This window comes from Miscanthus floridulus, chromosome 9, assembly GCF_019320115.1.
Source record: "Miscanthus floridulus cultivar M001 chromosome 9, ASM1932011v1, whole genome shotgun sequence".
NCBI classification, from domain to species: Eukaryota; Viridiplantae; Streptophyta; class Magnoliopsida; order Poales; family Poaceae; genus Miscanthus; species Miscanthus floridulus.
In genome coordinates, this window is record NC_089588.1 from 6,944,779 (window position 1) to 6,958,735 (window position 13,957).

The 13,957-nt window shown below is 45.8% G+C and overlaps 2 protein-coding genes and 1 pseudogene across 2 annotated transcripts; all 3 read right to left on the reverse strand.

Annotated features, from left to right (window-relative positions):
• Positions 1-1,452: 1,452 nt before the first annotated feature.
• Positions 1,453-6,384, reverse strand: LOC136483350 (cytochrome P450 714C2-like). The gene is made up of 5 exons (XM_066480376.1): positions 6,263-6,384; positions 3,730-4,072; positions 3,295-3,521; positions 2,874-3,121; positions 1,453-2,529 (listed from the first exon to the last, which is right to left on the reverse strand). The coding sequence occupies exons 2-5, from the start codon at positions 4,058-4,060 to the stop codon at positions 1,695-1,697; spliced, it is 1,641 nt and encodes a 546-aa protein (XP_066336473.1). The 5' UTR covers positions 4,061-4,072; positions 6,263-6,384; the 3' UTR covers positions 1,453-1,694.
• Positions 4,250-9,671, reverse strand: LOC136483351 (cytochrome P450 714C3-like; annotated as a pseudogene).
• Positions 9,672-10,388: 717 nt separating this feature from the next.
• LOC136483352 (uncharacterized) lies at positions 10,389-13,158 on the reverse strand. The gene is made up of 2 exons (XM_066480378.1): positions 13,007-13,158; positions 10,389-12,798 (listed from the first exon to the last, which is right to left on the reverse strand). The coding sequence occupies exon 2, from the start codon at positions 12,615-12,617 to the stop codon at positions 11,067-11,069; it is 1,551 nt and encodes a 516-aa protein (XP_066336475.1). The 5' UTR covers positions 12,618-12,798; positions 13,007-13,158; the 3' UTR covers positions 10,389-11,066.
• Between the last annotated feature and the right edge of the window lie 799 nt (positions 13,159-13,957).

A 13,957-nucleotide genomic window follows, 5' to 3' on the forward strand; every position in this document is an offset into this window, starting at 1 on the left:
GTAGCTTGCCGGAGGGGAGCCGCTCTCTCCGGAATACCTCATCCGGAGCGCCCCGACAGCGCTCCCGTTCGGTCTCCGTAACGCCACAAAGACTGATGGCCACCTCGTGGTGCAACACATGCCTCCATCCCCCATGAACGATGAGTTCATGGGGATTACCGAATATGTCGTGGAGTCTTTCCACGACCTCCTTGCTGCAGAATCGGAGTCACCGTCCAGCTCTGACTCTAGCAGGGGGAGTCATCACCCCTCTCATGAGTGTTTCGTGGCAGGTATCCCCAAGGGACATGTCGAAAGCATCTACGAAGAGGAGGCTACCCTGATGAATAACCTCAACAATGAGGTTGAGGGGGAGACAGGGGCCCCATCTCGCCTATGAGTGGAGCAGCTGAAGGCACAACACCTAGAGCTCGAGGAAGCACAACTCTAGCTCGAGCAGGAACACGTGGAGCTCGATCGGGAGATCGAGCACCATGGAAACGGTGGGCGCACGTGTGCCATGGCCCACGACATAAATCGAAGGATCATCATTGCTGCGGTAGCCTTGCTCCGTGGGCTTTCAGGGCCTACGACGCTCGAGGATCATCGGGTCCACTATGAGATTCGCACGTTGCAAGATTTACCATAAAAAAAGGAGCTCTGGTTTGATTTACCATAAAAAAACAAAAAACAAGAATATACAAGATAGTGAACGTGTCAGAAGTGGGTCTTCAACCCACGCCCTCGTTAGAGGATCAGAACTTTGAGTAAGACGCCTTAGACTGTCCGCACCACGCGCTTGGAACCGAGCCTGTACTGAAAATATACAGAGGAAAGGCTCGCACCGCTGCTTTCTATTTCATCCCCAGTCCCTCCGTTTGCTACAGGACATCTTCAAACCTAGCGCAGTGGGAGACGAACGCTATCCCGTCCACCACATCAGCAAGGCTCCTCTCGCGCCATTGCTGTGACACTGTAGCAGAGAGAGAGAAAGGGGGAGGGAGGGGAATAAAATATGGAATAGTGGGTATAGAGTATGGAATAAAGATAACATGGGTGCGGAAGAAATGGATATAGAGTAGATAATCTCGATGACTAGGATAGAATATTTTTTTAGAGTATAGAAATAGAGGTTGACGAGTGCGAATAGCCTTAGACCACTCGGCCATCCTGACATCTTCATTTTTTATTTGGCCGAAGAGTGTTATTTAGGTGGTGTTTAGGTGTCACGTCGAATATTACGTGAAGGCATCGCATAGGGTGTTTGGATATTAATAAAAAAAATTACAGAATCCATCAGTAAACCGTGTGGCAAATTTATTAAGTCTATATTTAATACTCTATGAATGTGTCAAACATTCAAGACGATAGGGTGTAAATTTCTAGGGAGAAACTAAAGGCTCCGTTCGTTGATCTGAATCTTAGCTGAAACTAACTGAAAAACACTGTTCTGACTGAATCGTTGTGAGAAAAAAATACTGCTCTGACTAAAAAAACAAGTCAACCCAACCGAATATGGGATAAGATGAACGAAGTTTGATATTTCTTCAAGGAATCAACGCACAGCACTGCCACGTGTGCAACAAGCAACTACAGAGTCGCTAGCTACTTTCAAAGTTTCCATCGTGCATGTGAACCAGTACTGCAACAAGCAACTGTAGCTCACGACACGTTCGTTCCCAGCCTTCTCAACAACGGCGACGCCATGCTTGCAATCAATCAGCAGAGCAGAGCTTCCTAAGCACCAGGGCCACGCCGCTCCCGGGCTCGACGGTGAGCCTGAACGCGGGGCGGTGGACGTACCCGGGCGACAGCGCGAGCTCGAACCTGGGCAGCAGGGTCGCCAGCACGACCTTGATCTCCACCACGGCGAGGTTCTGCCCGGCGCAGGTGCGCGCGCCGACGCCGAACGGCATGTACATGTGCGCCGGCCTGCACGCGCCCGCCACACCATTGGCGAACCGCCCCGGGTCGAACCCGTCGGGGTCCGGTCCCCACGCGGCGGGGTCGCGGTGCGCCAGCGCTATCGGGACCCGGACGCCGGTCCCGCTCAGGACGTGCAGCCCGCCGAGTGTCAGGTCGCGCAGCGCCTCCCGCGTCACGAACGGCGCCGGCGGGTACAGCCGGAGCGTCTCCTGCACCACCATCGTCACCGTCTTCAGCTTCCGGAGCGTGTCCGCGTCCACCGGCTTTTGTCCCTGATGGCGGCGAACCTCCAGGACCTCGGCGCGCGCGCGGGACTGCCACTCCGGGTGCGCGGCGAGGAGCATCAGGCACCAGGCGGCGGTGGTCGACGTCGTCTCGTGCCCCGCGAAGTAGATGTTCTTGCAGTTGTCCACGATGAAGTCCTCAGCCGTGCAGGGACTGAAAGCGCCAGCGGCGGCCTTGGCGCCCTCGACGATGGAACGCAGGAGGCCGTCGCCGTTGCTCGCAGATGATGTCGCCTGCGGATCGTGTTCTTCTTCGTGCCTCCTCACTATGTCCAGGATGAGGTCCCGGATGCTTGCGCCGAGCCTCCGAATCTCTCGGTTGCGATTTGTTGGTAAGTATCTGATGAATCGACATCTTATTCAGGCCAGGAGGAAAATTTTTGCAAGAATCGAAGCAGGATACATGAAAATGTTCCTCATCAGGTATGTCGATAAGCTCATATTGCTAATCGAGGAGCTCATGCACTGCAGGCAGAGTTTTTCTTTTAATGTTGAAGGAACACAGTGCAGAATTAGTTCAGGAAGAAAAGAAGCCTTTGCTTCAATTACCCTCTCAATTTCTGTCCCTCGATTGCATTCTGATTTCTAAATCGTATATATCACAAGTAATAGCATGTGGCGGTGATACTAGTTCAACAAACAAACAAAAAATGTGCAAATGAAGTTTTTTTTTTCTCAGCATACCTAGTACCAGGAAGAGCAGCAAATATATCTTGCTTTGCCATTGCCACCTGAAGCTGCCGGATCTTGCTGAATATCTCCTTGCCTTCACAAAAACTGCTCCCGAAAGCAACTCTTGATATGACATCAGCCGAGAAGTTCCTCAAGAACTCATCAACCACCACCTCTGCACTGCCACCTCCCCTGTCAACTATATCCTCCCATGAGACCAGCATTTCATCTGCAGACTCTGCCATCAAATCCACCATTCCCTGCGCATATTCACCACTACAAACTGTTATTATGACAGACAATTTATTTAGTGTGTAAGCACTAACCACAAATAATTTTTGTATTGAAGGAGAGTTCCAGACAGAACACTAGCTAGGTGTATGAATCATTCTGTCATCAACTGACAGGTTCATTGCTAAGGCTGAATTTTTACCTTAACCTTGTCCATGAAGAAGTGAGACGCGATCACCTTCCGTTGATGTGCCCAAAGGTCACCGTTTGCCGTCAAGATTCCTGTGCCAAGAAGCGCTCCAAGCTGCTTTTGCAGGTAGCGAGGCTTTCCAAGATCCAAAGACTTGCAGTTGGCCAGCTCCCTCACCATGTCTGGATCCGTCACAAACAAAGACTGGATGCTTCCGGTGGAATACAGGTAGATGGAACCTAGCACAATGTGACAATTGCTTTGCTTGCATGATATTTAAAGCTTCTGCTATGACAGAAACATGATGTGTCTCTATTTGCAATTTTGCAGGAACAGAAAGTAAGTAAAAGTAGAACCACTGCTTAGCTCGAAACAAATGCAAAAATGGTATTTGGAAACAAATAGGCAACAATTCAATTCAGCACAAGTTGGGTTGGCGCGACATACCGTAGACCTTGTTCCAGTGGAGGAAGTAAGGGAACAGAGCGGCCATGTAATTGGAGGAGAAGCGATGGCTGCCCCCTGCTGCTGCTTCTTGTTGTTCTTGGTGGTCAGATTCGGCCAGCTGCTTCTGAATCCTCCTCATCTCCGGTATGTTCCCCAGGAGGAGAGAAGGCTTGGGGCCCTTCACTCCCTGGCGCCTCAGTCTCTGCCTGATCCTCTCCGGTCTCAGCCATAGGAAGGTCCACAGGTAGGAGAAGAGGAGGACGCAGATCAAGACCGCAGGCAGCAGGGTCAGCCATAGCACTCGCAGAGAGGAGACGCAGAGGCCTTCCATTTGTGCCTGTGCCTGTGAGCAGGGAACCTGGAAAGCTGGAGATAAAGCTCCCGGGTGCCGCACCCAAAAAAGCAAAAACAAGAGAAAGGAAAGACTAGGGGCGCACGGACAAGCTCAGCTCTGTCTGTTTGCTGTGACGAGAGCAGGTGGTTAGGGACTTGGGTATGTCCATCACCCGGTTCGCTGGTTGGTTTCAATCAGCCCAAACCAACCAACCAACAGTGTTTTTCTCTCACATAAAATCAGCACCAGCCAGCCTAAACCAGCTCAGAAACCAACCAACGAACAGGCATATGTGCAAGCGCAGCACATCCTGATAATGCTACTAAATGGTAGTGACGGCAGTTTTCAGAGAGAAAAAAAAATGATGATTAAGACTAGACAGCAGAGAGAAGGGTTATTATACTTTAGGGGTTATTTAGTTCCCCAAACTCCTGAATTTGGCACTATGCAAAAAGAAGATTCCCCGTTACATTAAACTTGCGGTACATGCATGAAGTACTAAATGTAGACGAAATAAAAAACTAATTGCACAGTTTAATTGTACTCTGCGAGACGAACGTTTTGAGCCTAATTAGTCAATGGTTGGATAATTATTACTAAATACAAACGAAATGCTACAGTGCGCTACGGTACTTTGGCGGCGCCGATTCCGGCCAACTAAAAAAGGGCTTAGATAGACTAGTCCTAATCAAGGAGTAGATGAGAGTTGGTCCCAGTGAGTGAGGTTGCCGCCTGTCCTAGCTAATCAATCCCCAAGGAAAATTAGAGCAAGGAAAGGAAGGGACAGGAAAAACAAGCCGTGGCTGTTTGTCGGAGATGCTGGTGTTTATCAGTTGTTTCTTTATTTATATATATCATAGGAGTAGTTGCCAACTTTTTTTTGTTTGTTTGATCAAGCTGTGGTGGTTTCACAAGAGGTGCAAGGCCTGTTCCCTAATCTACAGTGTTTTTCTCTCACAACAAAACAGCTTCAGTCGATTTATCAGCCGGCTTTATTAGTCGGTTGTTTTTAGGTTGCCAGCAGTTTTTGCAGTTGTGTTTGTTTCCGTTCCGGAGCCGTGAAGTTTTTCAGTTTTTTGCCCGTCGGGTATCGGGTCTCTATTGCCATCTTTAACTGCTAGCGAGTAGTGACGCCGGCGGTTTTTCCTAGCTCATCTGCAGGTGGGCTAAGGCCCGTACAATATTTTCCTGGTTTCTGTGTTTTTTCTATTATAAAGTGAATCGATTTCTATAAAATTCAAGCATAATTCCTATAAAATCCCAGCGTTGCAAAGAAGGTCCCATACTGCAAACCTGGGTTTAGACATTTGCCTTTAGTATAAAATAAAATAATTTTTTAAATATTATCTCCTTTTCCATGTGCCTTTTTCCATCTGTTCTTGTTATATACACATACAGAACCTAACGATACAAATCACAATGCCAATTATAGCTTGAAAATACCGGGTAGTCAAATGTCTTTCTTTGGTCGAATTTCAGTGACAGGCCATGACATTTTAGAGCAGAAAAAGAACAGCAACAAAATAAGCATATGTTTCTATTTTAAAAGAATATGAATATGATTACCTCCGGTGCCACCACTGGATGCTACCCTATCTTAAAACAAGGCATGCTGGAGGCAAGTTGGTTCTTCTAAGACCATAGACCACATTGTCATGGCACCAATCAGAGAATGGCTGAACTTCAAAATCTGAAGCTGGCAGTTACTAAGTTTACATCACAAGTTTTGAACATGCCTATAAGTGGTGCACAGTTGAGAAATAGAAAGTATCAAATATAGTCTGCTCTCCTGAGCCCAGAAAATTGTAGTGTAGGAAAATATTTGATTAGTTCGTCACAAGAACAAACTAATATAGAAGAAACATCAGGAACTTCAAATAAAGTGGTAGCACCAGGCACAACCAGACATCAAATTCGGTGTTTGGTTATGGTGGTTGGGTGTTGCAGGTTTGTTGACTTGTGGTCGCTTCCACTGAAGCACTAGTTGATGAGCCCAAGTGCATCAAAGGTCAGCCTCCTTGAACATTATATACGAGCCCACATTGTACAAGTTTAATTCACGTAGAGGAAGCAACTTATTCAGAAACAGAGATCATGGCAGCCTTGTCACCACAAGGGGCATGCCAAACTCTGGCTCAATGGTCAACCGAAACACCGGAGAGTGTTGGTACCCAGGTGACAATGAGAACGAGAACTTACTCAGCAGGCGTGCAAGAAGAACCTTCAGCTCTGCCATTGCCAGGTTTTGCCCGGTGCACAGTCTTGGTCCGTATCCGAACGGCATGTACATGTGGGCCGGCTTGCACGCCGCAGCAGCTCCATTCGCGAACCGGTCTGGATGAAATTCGTTAGCATCTGGACCCCAGGCTTCGAGGTCAAGGTGCAGCATTGAAATGGCTACTTGGATAATGGCGCCACGAGGGACGTCAACTCCACCAAGCCTGATGTCTGTCAGGGCTTCACGCATGATTAGTGACGCCGGAGGGTACAGCCGGAGAGTCTCTTGTATCACCATTGTAAGCTTCAAAAGATTTTAATGCCACTTTTAATGTGCATCACCAAAGAAAGATTTAGACCTGCAGGAATGAGGAGAGTCTCTTACTATTTTCAGCTGCCGAAGGACGTCAATGTCCAGCACTGTCTGTCCACAGCACACTTCTAGAGCCTCAGCCCGCGCACGTTCCTGCCAGTCTGGGTGTGCAGCAAGTAGCATCAGGCACCAAGTGGCAGTGACCGCTGTAGTTTCATGCCCAGCAAAGTAGATGTTCTTGCAGTTGTCGACGATGAAATCTTCAGGGGCACTGGAATAGCTTGGGCACTGGTTTGCACCATCAACAATGGCATGCAGAAGGTTGTCATATGTGGACATGTGCGTGACAGCATAGCTGCGGCCTTTGCTGCTGTGTTCCCTTGAGAGATCCAGGATTAGTAACCGGATTTCTTGTTCCAGCTTTTGTATCTCCCAGTTTCTCTTGGTAGGCAAGTATTTCCTGCAATAGAACAAGATTAATAACCAGTCAAGGTGTTCATTTCCATTGCATTCGTAATTTCTCAAAAAAAAAAAAAAAAATTCAAAAGTCCCTTACCACAGTGCAGACAGCCCAACAAATGTATCCTGTTGAGAAATTAACTTCTGGAGCTGCCTGAGCTTGCAAAATATGTCTTTTCCTTCTATGAAATTGCTCCCAAAACAAGCTCTAGCAATCACATCAGCCGAAAAGTTCCTCAGGTATCCATCAACATAGATCTCCTGACTACCTCCTGTGCTATTAAGCATATTCTCCCATGATTGTAACAGCGGAATGGTTGCATCCACAATCATCCCTATCATACCCTATCATTGTAGGAACAAGACAGTTAGGCTTAGGGTAGGAACAACACGGTTAGGCTTAGGCTGATGATACAGTTATATGGGCTTTTTTAAGTAAAATTTAAGAACCTTAATTTTTTCTGCAAAGAATTGTGGTGCCAGGATCTTCTTCTCATAGGCCCAAAGGTCGCCATTCGCTATCAATATACCTAATCCGAAGAGAGGTTTTCGTGATTTCATTATATGCTGTGGCTTCCCTAGCTCTGATGGAGTCCAGTGGCCCATGTCTTTTACCATTTCTGGCTGAGCAACATGCAATATCTCCAAAACTCCTGTTGAGTAAAGGAACACGGGCCCTGTTCCAATTTTCAAACACCATGTAATGACATAACAAACTGAACTGAAATATTTAGATAATGACAGAACAATACATAATGGAAACTTAAATGAATCAAAAGTCAACCACTTATAACTGCATACATTGATTGCGAAAGTTCAACAGAATGTTCACAAGACAGGACAACCCAAGTCACAAGCATCTCTCAGCTACAACAAGGTCCAAAATTCCCAGGACAGCTACACAATCATTTAGCTAAATATTTCTTAATGTTAGACCACGGTTTCTACAGAACCTACTTACTTACTCGTGGACAAACTTACAGTACTGAACTTCAGAGAGTAGAGTACTCATTCTTAATATTTGGGTCCACTTGAAAACAAAGTATTCATGGATGTCTTTTCTGAGGCAACTATCTGTACACAAACTAAATGTAAGGATTTAATTAAGGTAAATATCTGATCATATGAAATAACCATACTTGATACAAAATCTGGCTATCACTATCAGTTCAGACTTCAGAACATGTTATTTAGTGAACTTCTAAATTTTCTCCTAGGGGAACTTACTAATGGAGGTCCATAGCTTCAAGTATAGAACTAGCTGCACAGTGACAGATAGAGATAGGCAAGGGGATAAATACAACTGCATTCTTGTTTGTGATCCTGAAACAAGATAATAGCCTAATACTCATAGTGGCAAAGACTGAATGATCTTCCATCAACATCTGTCATCTTTGTTATTGGGGATTTCTGGACATGAAAAGTGTTAGAATAGGCGCCTAAGGGGCCTGCTATGGGCCGGCACCAAGCCTGTTCGGCTGGTAGCCTAGGGGCTGTTAGAGTATTAGGAATAGTACCACATTGCCTAATCATGTGAGATGTTAGTCCCATGTACTCTATATAATCAGCCCATGAGGCCCAATGCAATATATTAATATTCCTCCAATTATATTCTCTTATATGGTATCAAACTAGGTTAGGTCTTCCGCTGCCCAACCCACCCCACGCGCGCCGGCACCAGCCGCGCAGCGCCCTCGCGTGCCGGCAAACAGCCGCGCAGCCCGCCCATGGGGTCGTCCTCTCCAACAACCCCCAAGGGCGACGAAGATAGCTCCGCCACCTCGCTCCAGGGTGACGAGGTCGCTCGGCGCCTCGCCAATGAGCAGGCCAGCGAAGCAAGCCTGTTCGGCTGGTAGCCTAGGGGCTGTTAGAGTATTAGGAATAGTACCACATTGCCTAATCATGTGAGATGTTAGTCCCATGTACTCTATATAATCAGCCCATGAGGCCCAATGCAATATATTAATATTCCTCCAATTATATTCTCTTATAAAAAGCATGCTCACACAAGATGATTAACATAGCAAAAGGAATCTAAGACTTACTTAAATGCTAAGTATATGATGTAAGGTTCTGGCCATCCTCATATTTGGGAGACCGATGCAGAGTTATCTTCAAGCATAGTTAATTAACCTTACTGTCTAGCCTTTTATGAACACTATGTTTCTAGCTTCCGATTATGGAAAGCTGTTGTGATTCCAGAATGAAGTAAACAATCACGATCATGCTATCAGTCTCATTGCAGCGACCCTTATATAAACAGATAAGCAAAAGCAAGGGATTCTATACATACCATATGTCTTCCTCCAGAGAAGGAAATGAGGGAAGATGGTGGATATGTAGCCGTTCATGTCTTTGTCTTGCCTCTGCACACACTTGAGTTCTTGTTGGATTCTCTTCATCTCCTGGGTGTTGCCATAGAGCAAAGTAGGTTTAGGACCGTTTATGCCTTGCCTCCTCAACTTTTTCCTTATCTTCTCCAGCCTCAGCCATAGGACTTCATATAAGTAAACTAGAGCTAAGCCAAGAAGTATGGTCGAAACAACTAGAACTATCTCAAGTAGTTTCTCCATTAGAGGGGGAAGTATGAGAGGAACAAATGAGTCTTATGTCAAACATACAAGGCAATCAGTACTTGTATAGTCTTCTAGCTTAAAATACTTAGTAATGAACTCCTATATATTCCAGTTTTAAAAAAGCTCCCATCTGTTCCTATCCTTGTTGAAGAAACGAGTGGTGGTTTGTCCTTTTCCTGACCTACTGACTCCCATTTACCCATATACTTGTTTTAATAATGGTGAATGATTGTCCTTTTCCTGACCTACTGACGTTCTCTCATTGTTTAGATCACTTCCAGCACGTAGTTTCAGAAACATGCCACCTTGAAAACATGGCAAGTATTCATCACTAGACTTTTAGCAACTTGATTTAAGGGTGTGTTTGGTTGAGCTGTGGCTGTGGGAAAAAGCTGCTGTGGGCTGTGAGCTGTGGGAAAACTGCTATGGGCTGTGAGCTGTAGAAAAGTTGAAAGCTGTTTGGTTAAACAAGTATAAAATATACCTTCTATCTTTATCTCTCTTGAAACAACTATGGAAGAGCTTTTTATTCCACCAATTTCGAAAAGCAGAAAGCCAAAAGCAGGGTCAAACCAGCTTTCAAAACTGTACTACGGAAAAGCAGCTGCTTCTGAAAAAGCCACCTGAAAAAGCAGCCCCTTTGGTTGGGCTTTTGGCTTTTGGGGCCAAAAGCCAAAGCCAAAAGCTCAACCAAACGGACCCTAAGGCTTTCTGCTTGCAAAATTTTCCCTTCCTGTGTTACTTCGTGAGAACATACAGCCACCATATATTATTACTACATATAACTCTGCACTATGTAACTAGCATGACACAGGAGACTAGATTAATCTAGGCAAGAGTTTTATATCAGAAAGAAAGAAAGAAAATGAGGAAAAAAGTCACAAATAAAACACGAGTGAGCTTCAAATAATAAATGAGGAATTACCTCATGGTTGGAACAGATATTTTTTTAACATAAGGCAAATATCAGAAGAAAAAAAAAACAAGGTCAGCAATAGATTGTTTAAGGCATGGATTAAACTTTGGAGTGGAGAGTTAAGCATATTTAATTTAAAGCAGAAGTTTCATAGGACTTGCAAATTACCAGTCAAACTACAACAAGCATCATGCACAATGAGACTACAAGACAACAGATATTTTAGGTACTTACTGATGAATGCATGGGTAAACTTTCAGGCAGAGTGTTAGTTACATGCTTGAAGTTACAATCTAAGCAACCAAACATACAAACTATTAATCAACAGCAGCAATCATCAGTATTTGTTTTGCTGAACTGACTGAACTTGGGTACAAGAACTCCTTGGTGGATCACGTCAGCAGACACAAAGTTTGAACTTCAAATTAATCTTGAACCTTTTCATACACAAGTGACACAACACTGGCAACAAGCACACGCCATCACACAGACATTTGGTATCAGCAGGTATGCACTGAATATTTAGAACATAGACCACCAACTTCTTGTGTCTACATGTGTCGTAGTGGTAGTCTGGGATCTACGGCACAATTGCCTTCTAACATTGCCAGCTGGGTTGGTGAAGCACAAAACTAGAGCTAAACTGACAAGACTTACAACTGGAGCTGCTGCAATAAACAGCCATCTATGACGCCCATGTGCTCCATTTGGCTGCCGTGCAGTAGGAACAGCATGTTCACGTGTATTAGTCTCTTCCATTGTATCGCCACCTGTATTAGAACCTCCATCAACCTCAGGCTCATAAGTTTCTTCAACAACTTCCTGCAGATGGGTACGCTCCACCCCATGGATACCTCCCTCATTGACTGTTGCATGCTTGGACCTCTCATATTCCGGGTCATCTGTAGGAAGCTCGTAACGACAAACTGGGCATGTATTCCTAGAACTAAGCCATGGCAAGATGCAAGATGAATGATATAGATGCATGCATGGTAGCTGTTTGGCAACAGTTGTGACAGGCATGTCATCTTTGCAGACTGGACAGGTTACACCACCGTTTATCTCATAGCTTTTGGAGATGACCACAGATGAAAGATTTTCAATGAAAGATGCCGCTGCAGGTGGAGCTCCTCTTCTGGAATTGTTATCCTCGGCAAACTGCTCGAGAAGCATTTCAAACTGTCTTGCATCAACATAATCTCCGGGATTCCCAATAAAAACTCTCCTGATTTCTCGCCCTTCCATGTCGACTCTCAGATCAGTCCTGCTTACTCCTTGGCTTCCAGCTGTTCTCCAAGTCCACGCAGCACCTTCAGATTCCTGCTCATTCAATCCACTTGGGGCGATATCATGCCATTGCTGCCGGTGCTCCTGCATGGTGTCACCTGCTTCATCCAAATCAGACTCTTCCGACTGCTCATCCTCCTCATCATCTTCAGGATCATCCGAGTCCCACTGGTATATTCCAGCATTCATAGGATCAATATCTGTATCTGTGTTCATGTAGCTCTCATTATCAAGCTGAATGACAATTTCCCTCCCAATCGTGGCGTGGCGATCAACAGAAGCATCCGACTCCCCACCCTCATCACCAAAACTGATGTTAGACTCAAACTCGATCTCACCAAACACAGAATCAGCATAGCTCAGACCATCACTCTCATCATCCGAAGTGTGCCATCTCTGGGACCGGCTCGGCGTAGAACTATAAGACGCGTGCTGGCGTGGCAGAACCATCGGAGAATCAGCATCCGCCTCATGACCCTGTCTGGCCAAGTTGATCAGCTGGGAGAACTGCTGCGGGAACGTGTCCTCCTCCGTGGGCGGCTCGTGCCCTGTCACCCTGCTGGACCTTTGCCTTTGCCATCTTCTCTGTCGGTTAGTTCTGGGAGTCTCGTCCCTGTTGCTGTCACTGAGCACAGTCATCTTGCACTCCCTGCATATGGCTAAAGCTTCGAAGCTGTCGGTGACCTCGGCATCCAGAGTGAAAGGCTGTGTGCAGACCAGGCACTGCACATCTGGCTGAGCGGGGAGGAGCTCGTAGCTGCCGTAGTGCCTTTGCTGATCAGACATGGATATCTGGTTCTTTTTAAATCCAAGACAGCCTTTTATATCTAGCAGCGTGCCAGGGAAAGGAAGAGTTCATACATGAACTGGACTCGAAGGAAGCAGGAGATCTGTCTGCTGGACAGCACAGGACATCCGGATCAGGTGCCCGTGATATGCATCAGTAAACCCGCGCGCATATGTAAACCTGCCAACGAAAGGAATGGAAGTGATGGTTAATCAGACGGTACACACAATCAAACCAGATTGATACACGCGCGAACTAATGGAACTCGAGGTAAGTGGAGGCGAAGTAGACATGGTGTTTGAGCAGGTGAGGGAAGATTTGGATTGGTATAGAAGTAAAACAGTAATCCTAGGTTGGAGAAACTAGGGCGGGAGGGGAGGTTGCTCACCATGAACCTCGATCCGGACGGGAGAGGACTCGCGAATCGATCCTGGCGAAGCTGCGTGCGAAGACTAGGACGGATGGGGAAGAGGAAGACGGATTGGGGGGAGAGAGGTGTGGTGGTGGTTGGGTTCTCCGCTCCTGAGATTTACAGATGGCTTCTCCTCCTTTCTCTGCTCGGTAGAGACGGACGGGGAAGAACTGAAGAAGAGAGTGGAGAGATGGATGTGGGCCTGGCCCGCTCGTGTAGGCCTATGTGCACCAGCCAGGCCCAGTGTGCCTCGAATTTCATCAGGGCAGCAAAGGCCTTTTGTGATGTGGGATGCTGATGCTATAATATACTTTACTTGGGATATTAATCAGATAAAATATAAAGAGGCAGTTAAAAACCTGTAGTTTATTTTATGCAACAAGATACATGCATGTTATGTGCAGAAAAAAAAATTAAAACCACATTTAAATGGAGCAATTGTCTTCAGATCACTTAGCTATAGAGTTTGAATCCAAAGCAACGTAGCAAAATGTTGCTTAAGAGCATCTTCAAGAGATTAGCCAAATCGTTTTCTAAAGGTAAATTTGGCTATTATTGAAGGAAAAACCGTCTCTAACAAACTATGTAAACGACTCTCCAAATTTAGTTGCTCTCCATCCCACCTCATTCGCTCTCTAGTTTTAGATAGCCTACCTCACCAGCTATCTAGCGTCTTGGTTTTACAGAGTCTGTTAGAGTACTCTAGTATTTTTTGCCAAATCTATTTTAGAGAGTAGCTAAATCAGTAAATTTGCCTAGTCTTTTTTGCTAATCTCTTGGAGATGCTCCAACAAACCCAAGAAGCATTTTCTCAAGCACCTTGCTAGAGCCACTATTGTAGCATCACCACTTGTCAATCACATTGTCGGTCAACGTATATTCATGCTCTATCCTTGTCCCATTATTGGTAAATATGATGTTGGAAAA

Bases quoted from the DNA above. Each gene is read 5' to 3' on its own strand.
- LOC136483350 (XM_066480376.1), bottom strand. From the start codon at position 4,060: ATGGAAGGCCTCTGCGTCTCCTCTCTGCGAGTGCTATGGCTGACCCTG. The intron at 3,522-3,729 runs GTATGTCGCGCC...ACATTGTGCTAG, and splicing joins CCACTGGAACAAGGTCTACG to GTTCCATCTACCTGTATTCC. The intron at 2,530-2,873 runs GTATGCTGAGAA...TCGATTCATCAG, and splicing joins GCTGCTCTTCCTGGTACTAG to ATACTTACCAACAAATCGCA.
- LOC136483352 (XM_066480378.1), bottom strand. From the start codon at position 12,617: ATGTCTGATCAGCAAAGGCACTACGGCAGCTACGAGCTCCTCCCCGCT.